The 24,943-nt window shown below is 35.7% G+C and overlaps 1 protein-coding gene across 1 annotated transcript in view; it reads right to left on the bottom strand.

Moving 5' to 3' along the window:
* Nucleotides 1-4,685: 4,685 nt before the first annotated feature.
* The window catches only part of LOC593168 (protein unc-45 homolog B), a 37,626-nt gene continuing 17,368 nt past the window's right edge, over nucleotides 4,686-24,943 (bottom strand). The window contains exons 17-18 of the mRNA XM_792659.5: nucleotides 9,435-9,581; nucleotides 4,686-6,719 (exon numbers count right to left, since the gene is read on the bottom strand). Of these exons, the coding sequence (XP_797752.4) occupies nucleotides 6,465-6,719; nucleotides 9,435-9,581 (402 nt within the window). The 3' untranslated portion in view covers nucleotides 4,686-6,464. The remainder of the gene's footprint in view (nucleotides 6,720-9,434; nucleotides 9,582-24,943) is intronic.

Genomic DNA, 24,943 nt, shown 5'->3' with positions numbered 1-24,943 from the left:
TATGCCCGATCATCGTTAATAAGCCCTCATGACAAGGTAAATTTCAGTGGGTATTAATTAATTAAATAAACAGACACGGGTCTCGTTGGCTGCAATTTTCAAAGGTGCTATATATCGACAATAATTTTAGTGAAATTTGAAGCATCTAAATCAAGCATGAATTCCTTGAAGAATGCTTAAAATGCTTTCTGGAAATGCTCAGTTAAGATTGAGTATCCTTCAGTGGTTTTAACGGCTAACTTCATATGTTTTTGCAGCACCCATTTCATCAAACGCACGCATATTAGAAATTTTTTTGAGAAATTCATACCATTCAGCCTTTCTAATGACCGGTTTAATACGCGTTATATGAAATAGATATGGTCGTTATATTGTCTATTTAACTGAATGATGTGTGTTTGATATGAGTAAACACCTTACAATTTCATCATACATGTCCTGGGTATTCTTATTCAGGACCCATCCATTGAATAACATAATGTAAACAACTACACGAGAGTGTATTCGGAAATGCCCCCAATCATAAAAAACATGATAATGTTGGAGCATAATTCACACATCTTTTCACAAATATTCTGTATCTTTCTTATCCTGTTAATTTTGATACATTTTGTATAACAATGAGAGAAAACGATCCCTTGGAGATTTAATATTAAGCAAATAAAAGATAGATATTGCCATGGTTCCAGACGATTGCGTCGTGTACGGCTTAATTACCCTCATTTCTAAAACTTGTTAATTACGGTGGATTTCAAACAAATTGATTTTGTTATCCAAAGGAAATGAAAGGGATCATCTCTTGAGATCACGTGGAATTTCTCTAATCATAATGAAATCTTTCCTTACTGTGGGAGGCATCACAATTCTTGAATACCATTGTCATAAATAAGTATAAAGTTGAAGACTGTATACTGTACACCATGACGTTTGCGTATCAGCCACAGGGTGAAGCTGGCGTACACCCCCCTCCCCCTATTTTTGGTGAGGATTCCGCAAAATAATTATGTACTACATGTACCAATTTTCTGGATAGCTACTGTGGCAGTCCCACAAATAATCTCAAATGAACAATTATACAAGGATGGTGTGGATTTGTTAAGAGTGGACATGTGACCAGGCATAACTTTAACCTATCGAGTTACCGGTCATTAACATTTTCTATTGACTGGCCGGTTATCTAACTTTGTCAGTAGTCTCTAGGTGTTTGGAATTTGATGGGTGTGATTCGTCAAATAAACAAGGATCCTCGTCACCATACACGTCATCACAACATGATAATGTTTGAGCATAATCCATAATAGGTGCTCCGAAAAAAGTCCAACACCTTTGGCTAAAGCATCGGATGCTCCAAAGGTACATTGTGGAAATACATGTAATTTCTTACTAACGCCTACACTTAACACATTATATGGTATACAAATGATACACAATAGTGAGGGCATTAGTAAGAATTACCCACAGTCTAACACGCCCGAGGCGATAACCGAGTGTGTTTGGACTGTTTCGAAGGTAAGGGTGTGGGTAATTTTACTAATGCCCTCACAAAATTATGTGTCTTATTTTTTTAATGAGATTATATTTTATTTGTTTTATAAAATGATGTTTAATAACATGGTTTTACTAATGAACGGTCATTAGTATTTGCTATTGGCCGGTCATTAGTAAAATTACGAGCGCTATAGAAATGACTTTATTGTATTGTACTGTTTAAGGCAAAATAAATGCCTGATCACGTGTACACTCTCAACGAATCATAAGATTCGCTTCATCATACTATTATGCTTGCTTTTCTACTTCATTCAGTTACCATCAAGCCATGTTTAAATAAATGTTATCAATTAATATTTTGACTTTTACCTCAAATTAACCTAGTCCATGTAGTCTCTGTTGGATTGTTGGTAATTTCTAATTCATAATGAAAAACATATATCATTTATATTATGCATGTTGTCCAACTTGATATATTACGATGATTTGCAGAATAGAATAGTGGTTTATTGGATACAAACGTCACAGATAAAATGTTCTATCACATGATTAATACAGAGTTTGCGGTATAAAATTAAGGTGTCAATTTAAGTTGTTTGTGATTTAAAAGGGAGATCAGAAGCATGAAGAAACAAGATGCTAGAATTAAAATCGAGTGAATGAAATAAGAAATGTATTAGAGAAAATCATCGTGCTTCATGTCAGATTACATGAACGGGAGAAGTGAGATTTTATACGCTATTCAATGTGTCTATACACCGCTTTAATTTATTCCAACTCCGTCTCATCTCTGACAGACACCAAGAGGAGAAATCGCTGGCTGAAACAGAACACAAAACAAGAAAAGAAACCCTTTATTCGAAATTCTAATACTGATATCCCACTTAGTTCAAAACAGTACATCCATAATTATAGGTGCTCACTGTAGTTTGAGAGAATGTATGGACAGCTAGAGGGATTAAAAAAATATCACACGTCTGTCTAGATATGGCCTAAGAGAAACAGAGAGCGGGAGGGATTGTGGGAGGATGAGAGTTGGAGAGAGAGAGAGAGATATGTTGAAGATATCAGTCACTCCCTCATCTGTCCTAGGGTGCGTTCAATCGAATTTTCGAAGCTAGAATCACAAACATGAATCACAAATCAAAACGCCATTACAAAAAACAAGGTCACTGCGGTTAGCGTTCAAGCGATTTTTCATCAACGCTGATTCTAGCTCATTTCGAGCCCAGCCACTGCGGATCACACTTGCAGTTTGACCCAGGAAGTAAAGGTCAACTTCAGCGCGCGCTTTTTGGAATTGTTTACGGCCGACTGTCGACTGCTGTTTTGAGCATAGATCGCAATAATAAAACAAAGAATGAGAAGGTGATGGAAGGAAGAAACAAACAATAACATAAGGAAAGACAGAAAGAGAAAGTGATAGAATGATTGAAACAAAGAATAACATAAGAGAAAGTGATAGAATTATAAAAACAAAGAACAACATAAGAGAAGGTGATAGAATGCTTAAAACAAAGAATTACATTAAAAATACTGATAGAAGGAAAAAAAAACAAAGATTAACATAAGAATAGAAGGAAGAAACAAAGAATAACATAAGGAAAGACAGAAAGAGAAAGTGATAGAATGCTTAAAACAAAGAATTACATTAAAAATACTGATAGAAGGAAAAAAAAAACAAAGATTAACATAAGAATAGAAGGAAGAAACAAAGAATAACATAAGGAAAGACAGAAAAAGAAAAAGATAGAAGGAAAACAAGGTATAACATAACGGAACAGGCCACGATAAAGAGCATGGTATAGTAAACGCAAATTGCATGAAAAACAGGCGCGCGGTTTTTGCCCAAACCGGAACAGGCCCCGTCATACAATCATGATTGAGAACTCTGTCCGTTCAATTGAATTTTAGCGACCGTGATTCTGCAGAATCATGATACAAAACGCATCTTTGTCAGCGTTTCATGTTTGTGTTTTTAAACACGTTTATTTTTACGACCGACGAAAAAATCGCTTGAACGCATTACGTTTTAAACTAAACGTCTTTAGAAACCGTGATTCTAGGGTGAAAAAGTGTCGATTAAACGCACCCCTACTTAACACCTTGATGGATAATTTATTGACTGTTCCGAGTGACTTAATTCTGGTAGGATAACACCGCACTGCTCCAAGCCAATCCACCGAGGAAGGCTGGTGTAGTATTAGCGCTGCTTACAGATCCATCAAAGTCACGCAGATTCAAATAGCCTCGAAATCCCCTAAATACTTACAACTGCACTTGAACTGCTACTCTCTAATATCAGCTCAAGATACAAAGTGCGTTAACTACTCTTCTGCATGATCTTATTCAAATATCATCGATTTCACATCAGAGACACTGACCCGTTGGTACGGTTGGTACCTAATCCCTTTGAACCTATAGGCAGTTTGTAAAACGTATGTTGTCCAATGTTATGAAGGCTATTTACGCAAAACTCCAGAGTAAGATTACCGAGAAAAACAAACGGGGAATCAGATTATTATCTCAAATATATTTGATAGTTACTTATTAGGACACTTAGATGCTTATCTCTATGAATATATATGTATATATTCCTGTCTGGGAAATTTTCTCGAATTAAGAGTAGTTTAAGGTCAGAAATTAAAAAAATGCAAGTGCTTATTACTTGAAAATAAAAGGCATCGAGATAGCACCTGTAGTCCAGTAGGTTATATATCACATACATCTAATAAAACTCCTAAGGACAGCGCATATATTAATGTTATGTGCAAATATGAGAGATCTCAATGCACTGGACCAACCTGTACTATAAAAAAGCCATTAACTGCACTTTAAATGGCGAGTATATTGTTGAATAGTGGGAGGGTCAGTTAGTAGGTCAAAACAAAAATGTTGAGCCTGGTTCTATTTATTTCTTTAAAAAATAGTTTCACAGTTTCAAAGCATTATCTTTTTGGATTCTGAATTATTTAGGTTTTACTTTTCGTTTTCATGTTCCATTTCTCTTTTCTTTCATTCTCCTTGCTCTCGCATTTATCTTGCTTTCACTCTCGAGTACTCTTCTGGCTTTCTCTTAACATTCCTTCTTTTTCCCTTCTCTCCTCATCTTTTAATCGGTGAAATATTGTTCTACCCGTCACCACATTAATTTCAAGTAAAATTAAAGAAAACAAATTTATGTGACAGCGAATCAGTTCTAGTTAAAACAGCTTGTATTAGTTTCTTGCATAAATTCACAAAATTTAATATTAATGAAATATTACAAGAAAGAAACAAAAACAATTATGTTTATTTGGAATTTGTGAGTTTGGCAAGGACTTATCATAAAATCACCATGCTGCATAATCTCAAGGGTTACTATAAGTCTTCCTTGTGAACAGCTTTAGGGATACAAGTATAGTTATGATCATATTTAAAGGAAACAACAAATATTGTTACAATGACTGCTAGATATTAACTCCTCAAAAAAATGCATAATTTGTAAACATTATTAAATTAAATACATAAACACTTTTTGGGATTTCAGAGATTAAATTACTTGATGTATTCTTAAATATCAAAATATGGAAATTCGCTACGCTTGATTTTCTATTATCAAAACAAAATCTATATGTAAACTTGTGAAGTACATACAATGTGACATAATATCTTTTCAAGTTTAATTCAATTTGTTCCCACATAGTTTTCAAATGTCAGGTATTACTAAGCTCATACAAAATTCATCAATTTTCTTTGTTGATTTAACAATCTCTTTTAAAGTTCATGGTTACTTAATGAAGAAGTTAATTCTATTTATATGTAAGAAAAGGCTGACGACTTAAAAACAATGAATTCATTGCACAGATACAAGGCACTTGTACATCTATATACTATAAATAAATAATGGCATACAAAAACATAAGGCATGTTTATATCTACAAATGACAATTTATAACAAGTATGATTTCAAATATTTCTAAAATATATCTTTGCACAATACAGCAATGACAATGGCTTGCATTTTGTGAAGGTTACTAATGAGGCTGCAGAAGAAGAGATATTCAAATAGTAATTCACTATATGACAAATTTCGTGATTTTCTCTGTCTTGATCAATGAGATATATTCAGGTAAAGTGGTAATATGGTCCTAGCAAAACAAAGAACTTCATTTTGTCAAGTAAAGGGTCTATAATCATAACAAACTATTCTAACTAATCATACACACAATTCAAATGTATCTACCTAAACATACATGTAGTATTCCACTCCTGTATTTCCAACTTCCATGTACTTGTACAAGTAATCACAGGAAGAACAAAAAGTCTGCATCAACCAAATCATGCCTACGAATACATGTTACATAAAACTGCATGCACTAATGGTAAATAAAGCACCCAAAAGAACCTCAAATGTTTAAGGGCCTACACAAAAATCACAACTCTGCTCATGTAAAGCATTGCCAATTTGAAATTAGAATAATACTGTTTTTTCCATATAACCAATGATTCACATTCTGGACTGCTGGAAGAAAATGGACATGAAAAGGGCAGTGATATTACTTTTTACTGCTAAAACATGCTCAATACAGGTACATGTATACAGTTTGAAGTAACTTTAATCAAAAAATGAGGGGTCATTTTGTAAAGTTACAAAACTCTTACTCCAAAGTGTGATTTCCTAATTTGTTTCCTCTTTCAGGAGGGTCTTTACATCTTGACATAGCTGATATGACCTTGACTCTCAACCAATGTTTTACTACTGAAACCAGTCCTTCTACTGCCTGCGGCACACAAGGCATCACTGACATAAGATCGCATCACCACTTAGCTTTTTTAATGTGAACCAGTCTTTGATGTACCATGTGAAAGTAATATCATACAAAAATAAAAGCACAATGAACAGTACATACTTATCATGTCGTCCTTATCATGTCGTCACAGATTTGCTTAGATCGTTTAATAACTCAAAACTGACACTTGGTGTGCAACATGTACTATGCCTTTTGAATAAGACCCCATTCCCTTGCCTGATCCAGTGCTTCTTCAGCTCTGGCTGCAATCCTCTTGTTCTCAGGGCTGTCATCTTTAGTCAGAGCCATCAAGACTTCTAACAGATTGGTTTCTACTATCTTCTTAGCATTCTCCTTCTTGCTTTCTATGATGCTACTAACAATGTGAACTCCTCGGAACTGGATATCCTTGTCAGGGTTGACACAGATGCCTTGCAGAAGCTCCAACCAGGCATCCAACTGCAGGAATGATACAACATTGTTTATTATTAACCTGATGACAATGGGTTAGCTATATTTCCTATAACTTGGAGTCACCTCCTGTGGAACAGGGGAAGAGTGGGTATAAGGACAACCCCAGCTTTTAATAATAATAATACTAATACTTATGGGTTTTTGTATAGCACTCACATATGTCAGACTTGATATGAATTGGAGATGCAATTTAATGGATCATGTTTGCTGTTAAAATGCTTTGACGTCAATATACATGTAGTGCCACTTAAAGGAAAACACTTGAATTTGATTTGATCAGGTAATACTTGCTGTTGTCGTTTTGAATATATCTCGTCTATCCCTACTATGGTGTCTCCCATATTTTATTATGTTGTAGCTGAGACTTTACATGATCGTGGTCATATTTCTGATTTAAGGTGAAGACTGCAAAATTTGCCATTATGGTTTCTACTTGTACCTGTTATATGAATGAAGGGTGGAATTTTTCTTCAAAGTCTGAAATTTCGCATTGACTCTGTGTTATCAGATGATAGGCCGCGTAGTGTAGCAAATCTCCTAATGAGCTTGTAAATACATGTAGATGTGTTATACGAGTGAAGGGGGTGGGATTATTTTTTAAAGACCAAATCTCTCATTGAGTTTTTACATGTGTTATGTCTCGATCACCCTGAATTCAATGTCTACGTTGATTTGATTCTATTTACTATCAGCAATACAGTAATAAATTTCATACAATGTGTTTATATACAAGAAGAGAAAGTATGATTCTAATGTGATCTTTGACCCAATGATTCCTTAATCTTTCCAATTAATATCAATGAAATTTATTACACATTAAAAGCCTAAAAATCATATTTGAGATTACCTCCCTCTTATTGGGTTGATTGATGACCAGGGCCCCATCTTACAAAGAGTTGCGATTGATCCAAATCAATCGTAAGTCCTCCAATCAATGGCAAGTTTGCAGTCTCCTATCTCTTATGTACATAGTTGCTATTGATATCAATCGCAAATAAGTTGCGATCGATATCAACTCTTTGTAAGACGGGCCCCAGGTGAGTTGGCTCCCTTGATATATATAGTTCATCAGTTGGGCCAAAAGTTTTAGGCTTAAATTTATCCTAGCTACTGAAGCTGAGGTTGTCATTATACACACCCCTCCCGATCCACAAAAGGTGACTAAACAGTAGAAAAAACTTTATCCCTCGGAAGAAAATGGAGTTCAATGTCTAGAAAAGCCACATCCCATGCAGAGAGTTCACTGCACTCTTCATCATAGGGTAGGGGAAAACCCAGGTGAAGTTGTCCACCTGCATATCGCAATCAATAATATAGAGAGGATGGACTCGTGGGATTTACAATAATTACCGATTATGATAAATCCCTACCCAGATTAGTCTTGGATCGGTGATATGAAATAACTATATTTTGAGTAAATTTGAACATTTTACTCTTCAATAGACATAAATGTCATCGATTTTCAGTCAGTTAAATGTCATTCACCACGAATTTCATCTCGCACTGCATCCGGCCAAAACAAAGAAGCAGCATTAGAAAGATAACCCTACAGGTAAAAATCACTTACACGTGACACTGCATGTTAATAGATATAGATATATCTTCTTCTTTTCTATCGTTTAAATCTTTCATTATCTCATTCCCAGTGTAATACTAGCCAGCAAGGGCTCGTTTTCTGTAATGAATTTGAGATTGGTTTTCCCCATTTCCAAATTCATATTCTAATGAGGTTTTTGTAGAGAATGATAAAGAGTAGGAGTGATCGATGGCCTGATGGCCGTAACCAAACCACAAGTTCATCAGTAATATGAGCATAATTCAAGGTGACACCGATACGTGAAGAGTAAACGAAGAAAGCTCAATATGGATTTGGTGACGCTGGGTGAAACCTATTTCTTTCTCTTTCTTTCCCGTCCCCAGGCTGACGACAATGACACACTCACTTTGTGATTTCGTGCAAAGACTTTTTATTAATGTACACACAAGGTGACATTCATGCTATTACATTTTCTCCCCACATAAACATTTTGACATAAATAAAACAATGTAATCAGACATTGAATCTTTCTTTTGCTCAATAATTCAAAATGATTGACATGAAGCCAATACATATTTCAGCACACTGATCTTGTACGGGATGTTAAAAAGAACGACAAAATCTTTTCATGAGACCATTTTTTATCATCCAGTTTTGAATGCTAAGACAGGTTTTGAAGAAAGGAAGTGTCCTTTTTTTTTAGTATGGTGATTTTTTTCTTCTTTTTTACACTTGAAAGAGGTGTAGTACAATGTATTTATATAGTAAAATTTGTATCAAAGCAACATTGGCAACTTGGTTTTCAGTCTCTGCCACACCCATGCAACCATACACACACACTCACACACACGCACCCACACATAATTATTATGCCTTACATTATATTCTCTACACCTTTCAAGAGAACAATCCCTAGTTTGATACTGCAGTTTACACATTACTGGCTATTATTACTTTAATCCTATTTACTCTGTCTCTATATCTAAAATCTTTGGTTGGATCAGGGCAATATCAAAGTCACATCTCCCTCATCAGTAACAAAAGTTGAGGTATGGGTAGTGAAGCTAGTGAAAGCACATGCTCATCTAGATAATGAAAATGAACAAATAAGCCCACAGATTACCATATCACTTATGAACAAAGTTTAAAGATAGATAATTTACCTTGAATATTTTGTCACAAACTTCTTCATGTGAAGACAAGATGGCTAGAGTACCTGAAGCTGCCTTGACCAAACCTGGATCTTCTTCACCAGTGTAAAGCATCAATAACTTCACACGATCATTGTCACCTAGATGAAGATTGAATGCCTGCAACAAATAAAAAAATACAAAAGAAAGGTGGCTAATGATAATCTTCTTGACTAGTGAAGATGACAGGAATGATAATGCTTATTCAAGGCCTCACAAACTATACAGTATGTTCTTTTCATCCTTATTCAAGGCCAGGTATGATTCCTTTAGAGAAAGTCACACAGTAAACCATTAATAACTTGTAATACAGGTGTAGATTTATATCTCATCTCATCCTCAAGTCTCTAACGGTGGTTAATCCAGGATGAGAAAGGGGAGGGTAACGAGTCTCACAAATCTCTGATGAGCAGAACAAAAATGGTTACAACCTTTTCATCATTTCTCATTTCTTTAAATTGTTTGCAGTTTGTCTGAAATAAATGAAGTCATGAAATGTCAATGTCTGAAATAGTGAAGTTATGAATCTATGAAATACTTTGTTATACACAAATGTAATAATGAGATTCATGCATGCAAACAATGTGTGCACCCCCCTCCCCCATTAAGTATTCCTCCTATAAGAAGACTGTGAGGGCACACATTTGTTAAGTTCAATTGTCTGTTTCGGATGTACACTGTACTCCTGGGTATGGAGTGGCAAATTTCCTTGTTCCTCTGCAAGGACAGGAAGTTTCATCAATGAATTCATAAAAAATCATAAAAGAGTCATCTTGGAAGCATACTGGACAATTTTTACCTCCATCTGATGGGCTTACATCAACAACATAATAAAATTGAAAAATGTAACTATAATAGAGATGAGTGCATCAAACATTGATGTAATCTTATTTATTGCATTAAGGTATTGAAGGTTAATGTGTGTCTGGCAGTGTCTCTTCTTTGTTCTTAATCTAAGCATATCAGGTTGACCTCTCTTGGTGTCTACTAATGAACAATCTCAAGCCATTAAGAAAAAATGACGGCTTTGGAAATAACGTCAGTTTGATTGAAATATAAAAGATTGAGATGATTATATAAAGTGTCATTGACTTCAAGAAAAAATCTATGAAATAAGAATCAACTTATATTTGGATGTCACCCGACCTCTAAGAATTAAGAGGCATGAGATGAAAACAAATCATCTTGTGAACCCTCTTATGACTGTTAATAGAAGGCCTACACCACAGATGGGCTGGGTGGTAATCAGGTCTCTGGGTCCTCTTGTTTTTTAATTGAAAAACGAGATGAGTAAAATTTTGAGCACTATCTGATTGAAAAATAATGAATTGTCATCAGTGAAACACATATTGAAAAAATTGTCACGCATTTTTCAAGGTCCACTCCAATTTGCTCGGTACAGAAAATTGTATAAACTTTCATTTTCTTAGTTATTGAAGGCGGAATAAAGTTGTTTCATACAGGGGTTGTATAAAAACATATTTGCAGTATCATTTAGGGTGCATGTATGATTGAAAATTTTCTTGAGGGAAAATATTAATTTCTGATTTTTTCTTAGTAAAGAGCAATTTGTAGCGGACCTCCCAAGATCCGTCAGAGTTGCCAATTTGTGTTTAATTGATCACAACTTCAAAAATTTATAACTTTCTCATTTTTATAGGACTTTACACATATTTTTCTCTGACCTGTTCCTCTCTTAAAATCTACTTTATATCAGGGTGGACTTCCCCTTTAATCAGCAGAAAAGGATTTCAACAAAAAGCAATACTCAGATTCAATCACACAAACTGTGCAATTAAAGGGGGAAGGTAACTTTGCCTCAGTTCCAAAACAACAAACAAATCAATTCTTCAATTTAATTATTCATGTCCAAGAACCAAAACATTGACTAGAGAATAAGAATTCCAATAATTTGGCCTCCGAGAAGATAACAATTGCATACTCATGAGTTGAGTTGAAGATTGTACCTCAATATAATTGTTTTTCTTGTTTAAAGTGTCCTTGACTGTTCTTTAATCAATCACACATGTACCCCTGTTTCATCTTTTTCTCTTTAAGTTATCAAATATCATTTTACATTCACTGCTTTCCATATTCATATTGAATGCTCCAACACTACTACACATATGTACAGAACTGTACATGTAAATTGATATTACATTCAAAGAAGAAAATTTCCATTGCATAATTACATGTAAATGTTTTCATTCAATTTGCCTGGCTTTAACAATGCTTTGCCAATGTACATAATGTATACCCTACATTTAATACTACATGTATAAATATTATTCATTCTCCAAAATACAATCTGCACTTCCACAAATATGGTCGATTTTAAGTATATGAATTTTGTAACTAGAAGCATTCTCCATCAAAAGACGACATGTACTAAACCATCCACAAAAAAGTGTTTGAAATGAAAGATTGTTCGGAGCCCCCTTGCCATGCCCGTGAACCCATCATTTTAATAAAAAACAATTACATCCTGAATTGTTACAGCATGCAAGAAATTAGTACGTGTGCTGAAAGAGCAAAATAAAAATCAATGTTTAAGTGTTGCTTTACCTCTGGATAACCATTAAATAAATTGAAAACCTTGGGCTCCATCATGTTCAGAATTCAGAAAATATGAAGTACAAGATATTAACATTCTTTTCATTCTACGTTCATTCATACATGTTGCCTGTATTTAGAAGAAAGCTGGTGAAGAAATTGTTAAAGGAGACAATCACTGCAAAATTCTGTTGTTCCAAATGTTTTGACCTCCATTGAAACTTATTGAGAAGAAAGAATTCATTTTCAACCCAAACATAACTGGTCCTGCGTGTGGGGCTTTATATATGCTATCCTTTATCATTTCATATATACTAAAATGTCAACCATAAGTTCTTTTTTTCCCTTCTTTCCTTGGGTGATTTTGTATATAAACTACAATTACAGTAGTGCACACACACATATTTTGTAATAAGTGGTACCGGTCCCAGACCCAGTAATTCTGTTCCTTAACATCCTCCTTCACAATAGTCATGCAATCATTCAAAGCTAGAAAACAAAACAATGCAAACTGCAGACATGATAATAAAGTGAAACAATCATCACGTAGCATATCAAGCATACCGTAATTATCATTTTTTGTCTGATTTCATTCAAACTTTCACAAGTCTATTCATGTGATTTTTCTGCTTTCTTCTCGAGTAGTTTGCTATCAAGGTTGGATTTACCTTTAAAACACATGCCAAATGTATGTTTAGAGAAGGCTATGCTATAGAAATGTTGTTCAAAACGTGTCAAAATTTGCAATAATTAGAGCCTGTGCGGTCTCTTATAATAGAAGAGGGCTTTCCAGAAATTATAAGGGTGCTTGACCTCAATTCAGGAGATGAAGGAGGTAGGAAAATTGCAAAGATGTTACAAATGTCAAATACACAGTTTTGCACAATTAGATGAACAGATAAAAAGACAAAGTTGAAATATTGACTCTTGACCTCAACTCAGTAAATTTAAAGTAGGTCGAAAAGTTGAAGAAGAAAAAAAATGTGGGCACGATTTGGCTTATCTTTAATCATGCTTTAATCATGTTTGGCTTATCTTTAATCATTTTCAAGTATGAAAAAGTAGAATAATAATATAAACTAGATGAAATTCGACTGCGCGCAGTCGAAAATGATGCCTCCGTCATAGAGCAATTTTACAAACCGAAACGGAAGAAATTTTTCAAATTCAAGTTCAATTGTAATCCATTAACATGTTCTCAGAATATCGTGATTACAAGCAATTTCTCATAAACATATATGACCCTTTGATCTTTGACCTCATGACCCTAAAATCTACTCCGTTCATTGGCTCTGCAAGATTTCCTGAGTTAAATAGTAATCCATCTGTCAGTTCTAATGAGAATGCGTCCACAAGCTATTTTTGCATACATAATGAGCCCATGACCTTTGATCTTATGAACCATTCATTGGCTCTGCAAGATACATAAATGATCTAAGTTTGGCAGGAATCCATCAATCTGTTCTAATGATAATACGATCACAAGCTATTTTTGCATACATAATGAGCCGCATGACCTTGACCTTTACCTCATGACCCCAAAATCTAATCAGTTCATCAGCTCTGCAAGTAACATACATGACCAAAGTTTGGCAGGAATCCATCAATCGGTTGTTCAGATAACGCGATCACGAGCTGTTTTTGCATACATAATGTGCTCTGTGACCTTTGACCTCGTGACCCCAAAATCTAATCAGTTCATTGGCTTTGCAAGATACATACATGACCAAAGTTTGGCAGGAATCCATCAATCGGTTCTTCAGATAACGCGATCACAAGCTGTTTTTGCATACATAATGAGCCCTGTGACCTTTGACCTTTGACCTCGTGACCCCAAAATCTAATCAGTTCATCAGCTCTGCAAGATACATACATGACCAAAGTTTGGCAGGAATCCATCAATCGGTTGTTCAGATAACGCGATCACAAGCTGTTTTTGCATACATAATGAGCCCTGTGACCTTTGACCTTTGACCTACGTGCTCCAAAATGTAATCAGATTGTTTTCCTATAGTGATACACACTATCACTAAGTTTGAAGTTTAAATCTCCAGTGGTTCTTGAGATATCATGATAACAATCTCAATGTATGGAATTTCATAAGTTGACCTCTGTGACCCTTGACCTTTGACATACGTGCTCCAAAATCTAATCAGATCGTCTTCCTATGGTGATACATACTATCCTTAAGTTTTAAGTTTAAATCTCAAATGGTTCTTGAGATATCGCGCTAACAAACTCAATACAAGGAATTTCATAAGTTGACCTCTGTGACCTGTGACCTTTGACCTACGTACTCCAAAATCTAATCAGATCGTCTTCCTATGGTGATAAATACTATTCCCGAGTCTTAAGTTTAAATCTTAAATGGTTCTTGAGATATTGTGATAACGGTCAAACGGGACGGACGGACGGACGTACGGACGGACGGACGGACGTACGGACGGACGTACGGACGTACGGACGGACAACCCGAAAACATGATGCCTCCGGCACCACCTTCGGTGGCGGAGGCATAAAAAGTACTTGTAACAAATTCATTGGAAAAAGAAAAACAAAGGTTATCAAAGTAGCAGATGTATAAGTAGATCCATCAAAGATAATCTATAAATACATTTGACATATGGGTGAATTCATAGAATTCAAGAAGTCATATTAACTGGTTTATCTCAAAATGAGAGGGAAGCTTGACCCTGAAGCCAGTACATAATTAAGTAGAAACCCATTGCATGTATGTACATGTGCCAGTATTCTTACATCATAGTATCCATAGAGCATACTGTACTCAAAATCTTGCAATGTGGAATATCATAATAACTGACATTTTTAATCCTATGTGTAGTATTACTGTAGGTGTACATGTACATTGACATGAGTAGGAAGAGATAGTGTGGGAGAGAGGGTGGGGGAGAGAGGGTGGGGGAGGGAGAGTGGGGGAGGGAGGGTGGGGGAGGGAGAGTGGGGGAGGGAGGGTGGGGGAGGGAGAGTGGGGGAGGGAGAGTGGGGGAGGGAGAGTGGGGGAGGGAGAGTGGAGGAGGGAAAGTGGGGAGGAGAGTGGGGGAGGGAAAGTGGGGAGAGTGGGGAGGAGAGTGTGGGAGGAGAGTGGGGGAGAGAAAGTGGGGGAGGGAGAGTGGGGGAGGGAGAGTGGGGGAGGGAGAGTGGGGGAGGAGAGTGGGGGAGAGAAAGTGGGGGAGGGAAAGTGGGGGAAGGAGATTGGGGGAGGGGGAGTGTGGGAGGGAGAATGGGGGAGGGGAATAGGGGGAAGGAGAGTGGGGGAGGGAGAGTGGGGGAGGGAGAGTGGGGGAGGGGGAGTGTGGGAGGGAGAATGGGGGAGGGGAATAGGGGGAGGGAGAGTGGGGGAGGGAGAGTGGGGGAGGGAGAGTGGGGGAGGGAAAGTGGGGGAGGGAAAGTGGGGGAGGGAGAGTGGAGGAGGGAGAGTGGAGGAGGGAGAGTGGGGGAGGGAGAGTGGGGGAGGGGAGAGTGGGGGAGGGGAGTGGGGGAGGGAGAGTGGGGAGGGAGAGTGGGGAGGGAGAGTGGGGAGGGAGAGTGGGGTGGGAGAGTGGGGTGGGAGAGTGGGGGAGGGTGAGTGGGGGAGGGAGAGTGGGGGAGGGAGTGTGGGGGAGGGAGAGTGGGGGAGATGGAGTGGAGGAGGGAGAGTGGGGGAAGGAGAGTGGGGGAAGGAGAGTGGAGGAGAGAAAGTGTGGAGAACGGGGGACAGACCATTAAATGGAAAGGGAGTGTAAGGGAGTGGAAAGGGAGAGCAAGAGTAACTTCTTGGTAAGAGAGATGAGAGGCAGTAATGGGTTCGAAAGAGATGTCCATATCAGAGGGTAGGGTGGGGGGAGGGGAGGAAAGAAAGAAATATAAATGAGAGGGGGGGGGGGACTTGGATGAGGAAGAGGGAAACTAACGATAAGATACAGAGCAAAATGTACATGATGATACAAATGGTTAGATGTAGTCATGTAGAGAATCATGTTGGTATGGGGAGACTGAGAATATTCAAAATATTTGATGGAAAGAAAACTCACGGTGTGAGTGCAAGCAGTGTTTGGCTAGACAAACCTTGTCTTTGCGGCCGGGAGCAAACTAAGTTTGTTTTCCAAACCTCAATATAATTCAAGCTCAAATATTCATCAATGCAGAGCTTGAATTCCCTTTCGTAAAGCATGGTATATAGCAAAATCATTGTAGTTCTTAGATGCCTTGTTTAAGGACAGAAACAGATGAGATTTTGAACATAAAACCTCATCAATTTAAAATCAAAGAAATGGGAGGGGGGGGGGGGGGGGAGCATAACAAGTAAAAAAAAAAAGTCCAGAATTAGTTACAATCATAATCTGACTGCTGAGAGAGCAAGTCCATGTATGCTTGGACATTGGCAATCAAGTTCAGGTTCGGAAATAACAAACATTTTCACATGCAATTATTCGATTCACTACATCCAGTTTTCATGTAAAACAAAGTTGAAAACAGAAACTTCTGAAACTCAAAGTCTTTAGATAAATCATTAATTTGATGGCAATAAAATGTTCTGAAGTCAAGTTGAAAAACTCTTCTTGACCTTAACCTGAAAATCAAAAGTATAGATGGTCATAAATCAATATGATTTGTCACACATTACACCACCATCACCCTTAATTACGTGTGGTGAACCACGCACGAAAATCAGACAAATCAGCTTCAATTCACTTAATAGTCTTAAATGGCCCTAGACGGACACTTAACAGGATTCCTGATCAAATGGGAAAGAGGGTGCTTGAGTGCCCCCTCTCATCTCAGTGAGGTGCAGTGGCTCCCGGGTTAATGGCTGTTGGAGAGCCTCTCTTATCAAGTCAACGAGTGTTAGATTGAACCACTGGGACTATGGCACTGAAAGTTGAGATCAGCAAATGGGGTCCTAACAGAGGGGAACAATTAATCATAAAATTCTGACAAACATTTGTCTAATGTTTCTCTCTTTCGGAAATCACACGGACAATAAGTTCATTTGTGAGTTAATAGGAATCTTTTGGTGCTCTGGCGACTATCCCTCCAAGTGCTATTTCTTTAAAGATATAATTTTAGGGTTATGCTTGAAAATTGGGCTTCAAGTTCGCGGTTAGGGACTACACGAAGGTGCAGTGATTGATCTAGGTTTGAAGTTTAGTGTACCAGGGTCGCAATGAACAATGGTCACTGGACCATATTTCATACAACTTTACTCTGGTGACAAAAAAACCCTAACCATACCTGTTTTTATGTTAAGTTACATCATTGGTATTACCTTCAGTGAAATATTTTTAGGGGGGGGGGGGAGGGGTTTCAAATATGAAAATATTGTGAAATTAAGCGAGCTGACAGTAATAGGTAAAGAACTTCCAGGAAAACAAACCAAACCCTCCATACAGTATACTACATGTATATGATTTCTCTTACTGAAATTATGAATTGCAAAATGAGAAGAAAAAAACTTTAAATGTAATTGTAAAAGAACACAAACACAGGGAGTATCAAAGGTTTTACACTATTATCTACAACTATGAAATGTAAAAGACAAAAATCAGTTAATAACATTTTAAGTCACCTTCTGTAATCATTGAAGCTCATTTTCTACCCACTTTCAAATGATTTCTTGATTAAACATTGCTTTTTTGAGCAAGAATAACTCAATTTGTTGCATTTTTTTAGGGGGAGGGGTTAAACTACAATACTACAATACTACAAATCTCAAAAAGCAGACACACCAAATGTCTTTCAACATATTATTTATATTACTATTGTTAGCTACTGCAGTTGAAAGATTTGATTGTTCTTCTAAAAAAGATTTATAAACAAGAGGGCATTTCTTGGAGACAAAACATTGACTGCATGGTCATCCAAATGTCTCCTGCATGCTTTCAACAAAAAAATCAACTTCAAAATACTGTATGCCAGAATTAAGACCAATCAATTTAGTTTCAAATTCATTCAATCTTCCAAGACTAAATATTCAGTGCAGAAATAACTTTTCTTATTCATGAGAGCTCTTTTAGGGTTTGCTGTTCAAGTGTTCACAAGTTGTCATTGAAGGAAATTTCCATTAATAATTGTTTATTTTCTGCCTATTGTTAATCATGCAAAATCAGTTTTACTTTATATGTAGCAATTTCTAGAGCTACAATTCTAATCACTCTCACATATTTTTTTCCACTTGATGAATTTCTCTTATTTCATAATTCTTTTGAGTGCTCTTCATATAGTCAGTGTGAAAGGAAGATGGAACAAAAGAAATTGTGATAAAATCATTTCAAGATAATGAGCTAAATGAATGCAAATTAAGGGACCATAATGGTTTTGTGCCAGCTCAGTGAAAAAGATTTGATATAAATTTAAATTTGATCAACATGGGAGCAGGAAAGTAAAAGCAAACTTTACAATAAGAGAATGCAACAGTAATATATATGTTGCATGTTTGTAAATGTACTCATTATGTCAAATACACAAACTGTACATTGATACAAAAAAATTGCCATTGATATCAAGCATAAATCTGTACAAAAGATATATGAGATGCGAATCTTTCGATTGATATCAATTGCAATTTTTGTTGTAATAAATTGCAACTGCTTTAAGAGACAGGGCCTCGATCTCAACATTGGCCTTTCCTTTTACATGTAGATAAAGAGGAAGGGGGATTCATAAAAAGATATTTATTGTATAACAGTTTGAAAGAGAACTGCATTTTTTTTTAATCTCTTAAAAAAAAAAAGCAGTTTAATTCTTCCTGAATCCTTCTTGTTTTCATTTGGCTCTGGTTAGCATCGTTTAAATCAATGGTAATACTGTCGAGTAGGTACATGATGTTGCTTGGAATATATTCCAGGAAAAGAAGATCTTTCTAGGGAATTAATTTCTTTCGACCAGAATAAAAACATTTTGCATTTCAAGTGATATCTGAGCTGCTTAAAATGCAAAACATACATGTACATGTTTTAGACATTTGGCCTGGGGTAAGGGGGTGAAAAGAATTGGACATGTATAAACATGTAATCCAATTCAAAGGAAACTGTTTTGGCTCTGCTGAAGAGGGCATTGAAATTCAGCAAGGGTTTGCCAAGTATTCCTTGGATAACAAGCTAATGGATTAGGGAGATTCCATTACAAATAAGCTATTCTCTTCCCTCATACATGCTGATCACAATGCAATGCATTTCGTATGCACATAAATAACAGTTCTCAGTGTTAACAGTATGATCAGGGAAAGGGGTGAAGAAAAGGGTTCAACTTTGATACTTCTCACACACCTTCATCATCTTCTGTCCTTCATAGTCTTGTGACATTTCATTACTAAACAATTCAATAGTGAAACAAGAAACATTTCTACAAACAGAGTGAGTTACAGCTGCTGGCTTGTCTGGAGGTTTAAAGAGTAAATTCGATATTATCAACAAATAAATGATCTTAATTTTCAAACATTCATAATTTTGTCTTTATTTGACATGTATGTCAGGTTTTCAAAACACTTTCACCATCCTGCTTCTCTGATTTAAGTATGAGAAGTATCCATGCACTTTAAGCACACATATGGAGACACAAAGATCATACATTTGTAGGTTTGAAAACAACATTGCAATTCCCCCTGGGCAATGCAAAGTACAGTACTAAGTGTCTTAAGTGAAAATGTTGAAATAAAAAACAAACTTCATGAGAGAATGTAAGTTGAAACTGGTAGTCAAAGCACAAATGATGAAGAAATTTACACCTTTTTACCGTTTTTGCCACAATATTTCATGTTAATATACCCAAGCATTTTTTTTGGGTGCGAAACTGCAAGTCTACTTATGTATTTAACACAAGTCAATTAACAATTGAACAATGGAGAAAACACATATTTCCTTGATGTTAACAAATATCATACCACATGCCTGTTACATTGAAAGAAGTTTTTGTACTAATTTAGTAAAATAGATGTTTTCCATAGTAATCCTTGTCAATGCAGTGGACAAGGGAAACTTAACAAATCAAATTTAAAGATAAAGCCTAGAACTGAACTTTCTCTATATAGTCTCTTTGTTGCAGGTAACAGCTCTAGGTAAGGTATTTCAAATTCATATTCCATATAATAATGAAATTCCTTCTTGAGGTATTCTTTCTTTGGGCACATTCAGGTATAGGTATAAGGACATAGGCATGTTATGTGTAACAATGGACTAGTGATGGACTACATGTCAGATTTGACCAGGTTTCATGGGGTGTAGTAGGGTAAGCCAATATCCATCATTCTTTCCTCTCACACCTGCTTTAATAGGGCAGACTATATGTGCAACAGCTAAATTACCAAGAAAATAACGCCTAGCTGAGTTATGGACCATACATGTACAAGGGGGAACAAAATTATACCTAAACACCCTGTATATTATCTGTTGAGAGCGAGATGGGTGTTGCCTCTGTGTTAAAGTCCATAAGTTAACACCCTTCTGGCTCCAAAGAAACAATACCGGTATGTAGTTTTGTTCATAACATCAGGAAATGAATGGTATTGTAAATTTTTCATATTTTGCTCATTTTCCACAGCAATTTCAACTATATTCAACAAAACATACTTTCTACTATAAAATTTTTTTTGTTTCTGTTTTTTTCCAACCTATTTGGAGATCATTTCGACAAAGAAATCTTTCTTTAGGCAAGACATTGTATAGAACTGGGACAAGGAAGCACCATGACTCAAGGCAAGGTCAACAATTCAAGCAAACTTTCTACCCTTCCTGCACCCTCACCATTGGATATGAGTACACCTTAGAGACGAAGAGCTAAATCATCCTTGGGATTTGATTAAATATTTACTTAGGGAAACCACTCCACTTTGGAAGGATTTTTTCCCTCATACTTTCAATTACCCTGTGGCTATGTTTTCTACTGAGGCATATACACCGTGAAGACAGTTTTAGAATAGGAAGGAGGTGAGGGATCTGGGCTTCCAATACCAATTAAAAAACCTTCAGGTTTTGGATTATCCGTGTTAAGTGACATTCCGCAAGGGGATAATCATTGCTTGGCTCAGGATATGCCTAAATATTCCCTATACAGACTCTGCTAGTAGCTCTTATTTGAAAACAACACTTTTAAATTGTAAAACAAATTGTTTTAAGCTCTACGAAAGTGATGTCCTTTCTGCCCCAGCGTTCTGTTTTTTGCACAGCACCATCTCACGGTCAACTTGCCAACAGTGCCCAACCCAATAAAAAAAATTCTCTTCGCACACAGGGGACTCGATGCAACAGCTGGACCATACGGCTACAGCTGACCTAAGGTAGTGTTAGAGGGGAGTTGTGGTAGTGCATCTAGTACAGTATGGCTTTTATACCATTCCATCAACCACAGGGTACGAACTAATCAGTAAAGAACATTCAGAAAGGGGGGATTGGGACAAGTGATAAAGTACAAATGTTACAGTTGTAAGTATGTACCGATACTGTATATTACTTATAAAGTACAAACACATATATGATGACTTTTTTATTGTTTGTAAATCCTTGCAATATCAATATCTTCACATTTTTCAATTTAAATGTAATAACTTATTATCTTGTTTACAAATTTTATTGTTTTTGACCATGTGAAAGGCAATATATTGGAACAATTTATAAACATAATGGTATTTCAAATGAGTGTTGTACAAAAATAAATGAGAGATCAAAACTATAAACTTTTGGCTGGAAAAAAAGGTCAAATAACCTTTATTTGAAGTGCATTTTGCAAATTAAGGATGCCAAAGAAGGAGAAAAAGAAGGAAAAGAAGAAGCAGTTGTAGAAGACAATGAAGAAGAAAAAGAAGGAAAAAAAAAAAGAAAAAAAAAAAAAGGAGTAGTATATAATGATGAAGAAAAGAGGTAGTAAAAGATGACGAATAAGAAGACAATGAAGAAGAAGAAGAAGAAGAAGAGAAAAAAGAAATGACAAAGTGAGATAAGATAGAAAGGAATGTATATGTGCAGGGCTCTGATCAAGGGCATAAAAGTGTTACATATGAGGTGAATTTTAAAAGTCAATTATAGACTGTGGCAACATTAATTTTGTAATCTGCAAACATTATGCAACACATAGCTAAAAAATCAGACCTTAACAAATTGCCGTTAAGCGGCAATCAGTAGCCAAATATCACATCATCAAAAATGTTACGTACATAACTCGGTGTCCACTTCATGCTGATATTTCTCTTATAATTTAAATTTTTCTCAACAAAGTACATGAGATGTTAAAACATACCCTAAACAAAACTTAAAACCATTGCCATATTAACTTTTTTCAATTTAGTTATTAGAATTTGGCCAAAACAAATATGGACACCGAGTTATGTACAGTACATCTTATTCTCTAGATGCTTTCTCTTTGCCTTATTGTCAGATATGGTTTTGCATTAGTCTAATATCGACTTCAATTGAAGGAATGATGTGTTTCCTGAATGAAACATAATTTGCAATGTGTAAATAGTTTGTAAACTACTATTTCAGGACTGAAATGTTAGATTTCTGTACTTAATCGTACATAACTGTGGACACCAAAAGTAAGTAGTTTTACATTCAAATTATAACTTCTTGTTCCTTAAATTCAATAAATGTTTGTTTAAATGAAAATGCAGAAGGGTGCAATTCATGCTGACAGAAATAAATTGATTCATTTATGATAATTTATTTCAAATTGTGATTGGTAGTAACGTACATAACTCGGTGTCTTTTTATAACGGTGTCTTAGTTATGTACATGACATGAAAAAGCTCAAACTGCAATATTTTGTAATATTCTTCTCACCAAATCAGACGTGTGTATGTCTTATACATTGTTTACTACCTTACCATGACAAATAACTAAATATAGGTGGTCTTATTGAAGAAAAAAAAACATGGTGTACGTACATAACTCGTCACGTACATAACTCGGTGTCCATTCATTGTTGATTAAATCACACATACAAGTTAAAATGGGGAATCCAATGTTATCAGTGCTCTTCATTCACCTATATACACCATTGCATTATCATTTTGAAAGAATACAATAAGTTTTTGTATAGATTCTGTTGCATGGTTTGTTCATAACTACAGGACACCAAACATTTTCCATTTTCAGAAATCTGAATATTTTAAAAACCATGACCCAGAATGAAATGATCTGATTAGAAATCAAAGATAAAGTGAAACTAAACATTATAACATTGCAAGCTTGTAAATAAATCAATTATTTATACACCATTCTTCAGTTAGTAAGATTTGAAATTTGCAGGACACCAAAGTTATGTACATATCACAAAAATTGTATCACGTGTAAATGGAATAAGAAAGTAAAATAATAGGAATTAACTCAACAGAAATGTTAATTATTACATAGATTCTACATCAAGATTTAAAAAAATCACAAGTTTTGCATCCCATTAGTAAAAATATGGTATCCAATTAGTGCATGTTTTGAATGTAACGTTAAAAGTGCTTAAAATAGGCCTTTTTTCATCATAAAATTGCTCTAAAATCTTTAATTTTAACTCAATGAAGCTGAAAACTTGTTTGGAGCTTCCCCCAATGGTACTTTTTAATATAAAAATGCTAATTTGTGTCTGGGTCTCATGGTTTTGGATAATTGAACAATTTCCCAGTGTTCAATCTACATTTTTGTAAGTGTACCCTTGATCTGAGCCATGCACATATTATACATATTTTAATAAGAACACTCAAAAGGAGCATTTTCAGAAAAGATGGAAAAAATGTACTATATTATGTTTTCAACAAAGAGAAACAATTACAATGTGCAATAAAAAGGTACAGAAAGCACATTCTACAAAAAAACAAAAGCAAAACAACAGAAATTTGAACGGAATCTGAAAATAATTGCAAGTTATAAATAGCACACTCACAATGTGTTCTTTTGTTGCTACAGGAAATTAAGATATACTATGCTATTGTCCTTGATTGTGAATTGCTAATAACTTTCAGGGGCAAGTAATGGACTATTGATTTGAAGGGCATCTACAAACTCACACATAATACTCATTTAAATGTTATTATATGCCTTTAGGGATTAACAAGTCCAAATTGGCTTCACGAAACACAAAGAAGGAATTTGAAAAGCAATTATTTTTGTTTTCCATAAAGTGGGAATATCTACAGTGTGTTCACAAAACCATTAAAAAGGGAAAAGAGTAATCATCAATTTGCCCTTAAGACATGTAAATACACCAAAGAAAAACCTATTTTTACCAAGCAATCCCCTTACAAAAAATAAACACCTTTGAGTTTACAAGTACAATTGCATAGAATACATAAGGAATGTATAAAAGTAATAGAATATAAAATGTTTTTTTCTCAGGCCATCAACACCAACGTTCTTCACACAATGCTCAGAGGTCTCCATCTCCAAGTTGTCCGGTATGTCACTGGACTGTCTATCACAAGGTCCACGGTTCGAGTCCCGCCGAAGCGCTAATGTCCTTTGGCAAGAAATTGATCTATATTTGCCACAGTCAACCCAGGGGATGTACATGGGTACCTGGCAGGAATTAATTCCTTGAAATGCTAGAGCGCCGTAATGGCAGCCGTGCTAAAGCCAGTGTAATAATCAGGAGCGCCGGGAGTGTCCAGTCTGACAGACATGAGCGCTATACAAGAACCCACTATTATTATTATTATTATTAATGCATAACTTGTAAAGAGTAACCTATATTTTTGCTCACGTCAAACAACTTCAGTATTTGCAGACAATAGGCTACATTTTCTGTAATTGTAAGGTGTATTTTTAAAGCTACTAGTCACTAACCATTTCTTGTCTGAACAAGATAAACATTATTCAATCTGAAGTATGTAGTAGAAAAAAACTTATTGTGCGGTACATGAAATGATTTAATGGATATAAACATCCTTTAAAAGAAATGATTCAGGGTTTCATTCCAATATTACCCTTTTGCAGAAGTATGTAGGAGTAAAC

The sequence above is a fragment of the Strongylocentrotus purpuratus genome, unplaced genomic scaffold, assembly GCF_000002235.5.
Source record: "Strongylocentrotus purpuratus isolate Spur 01 unplaced genomic scaffold, Spur_5.0 spur5_scaffold_7, whole genome shotgun sequence".
NCBI lineage: Eukaryota > Metazoa > Echinodermata > Echinoidea > Camarodonta > Strongylocentrotidae > Strongylocentrotus > Strongylocentrotus purpuratus.
Note: the sequence above shows the minus strand (reverse complement) of the source record. Positions and strands in the feature narration are given on the sequence as shown.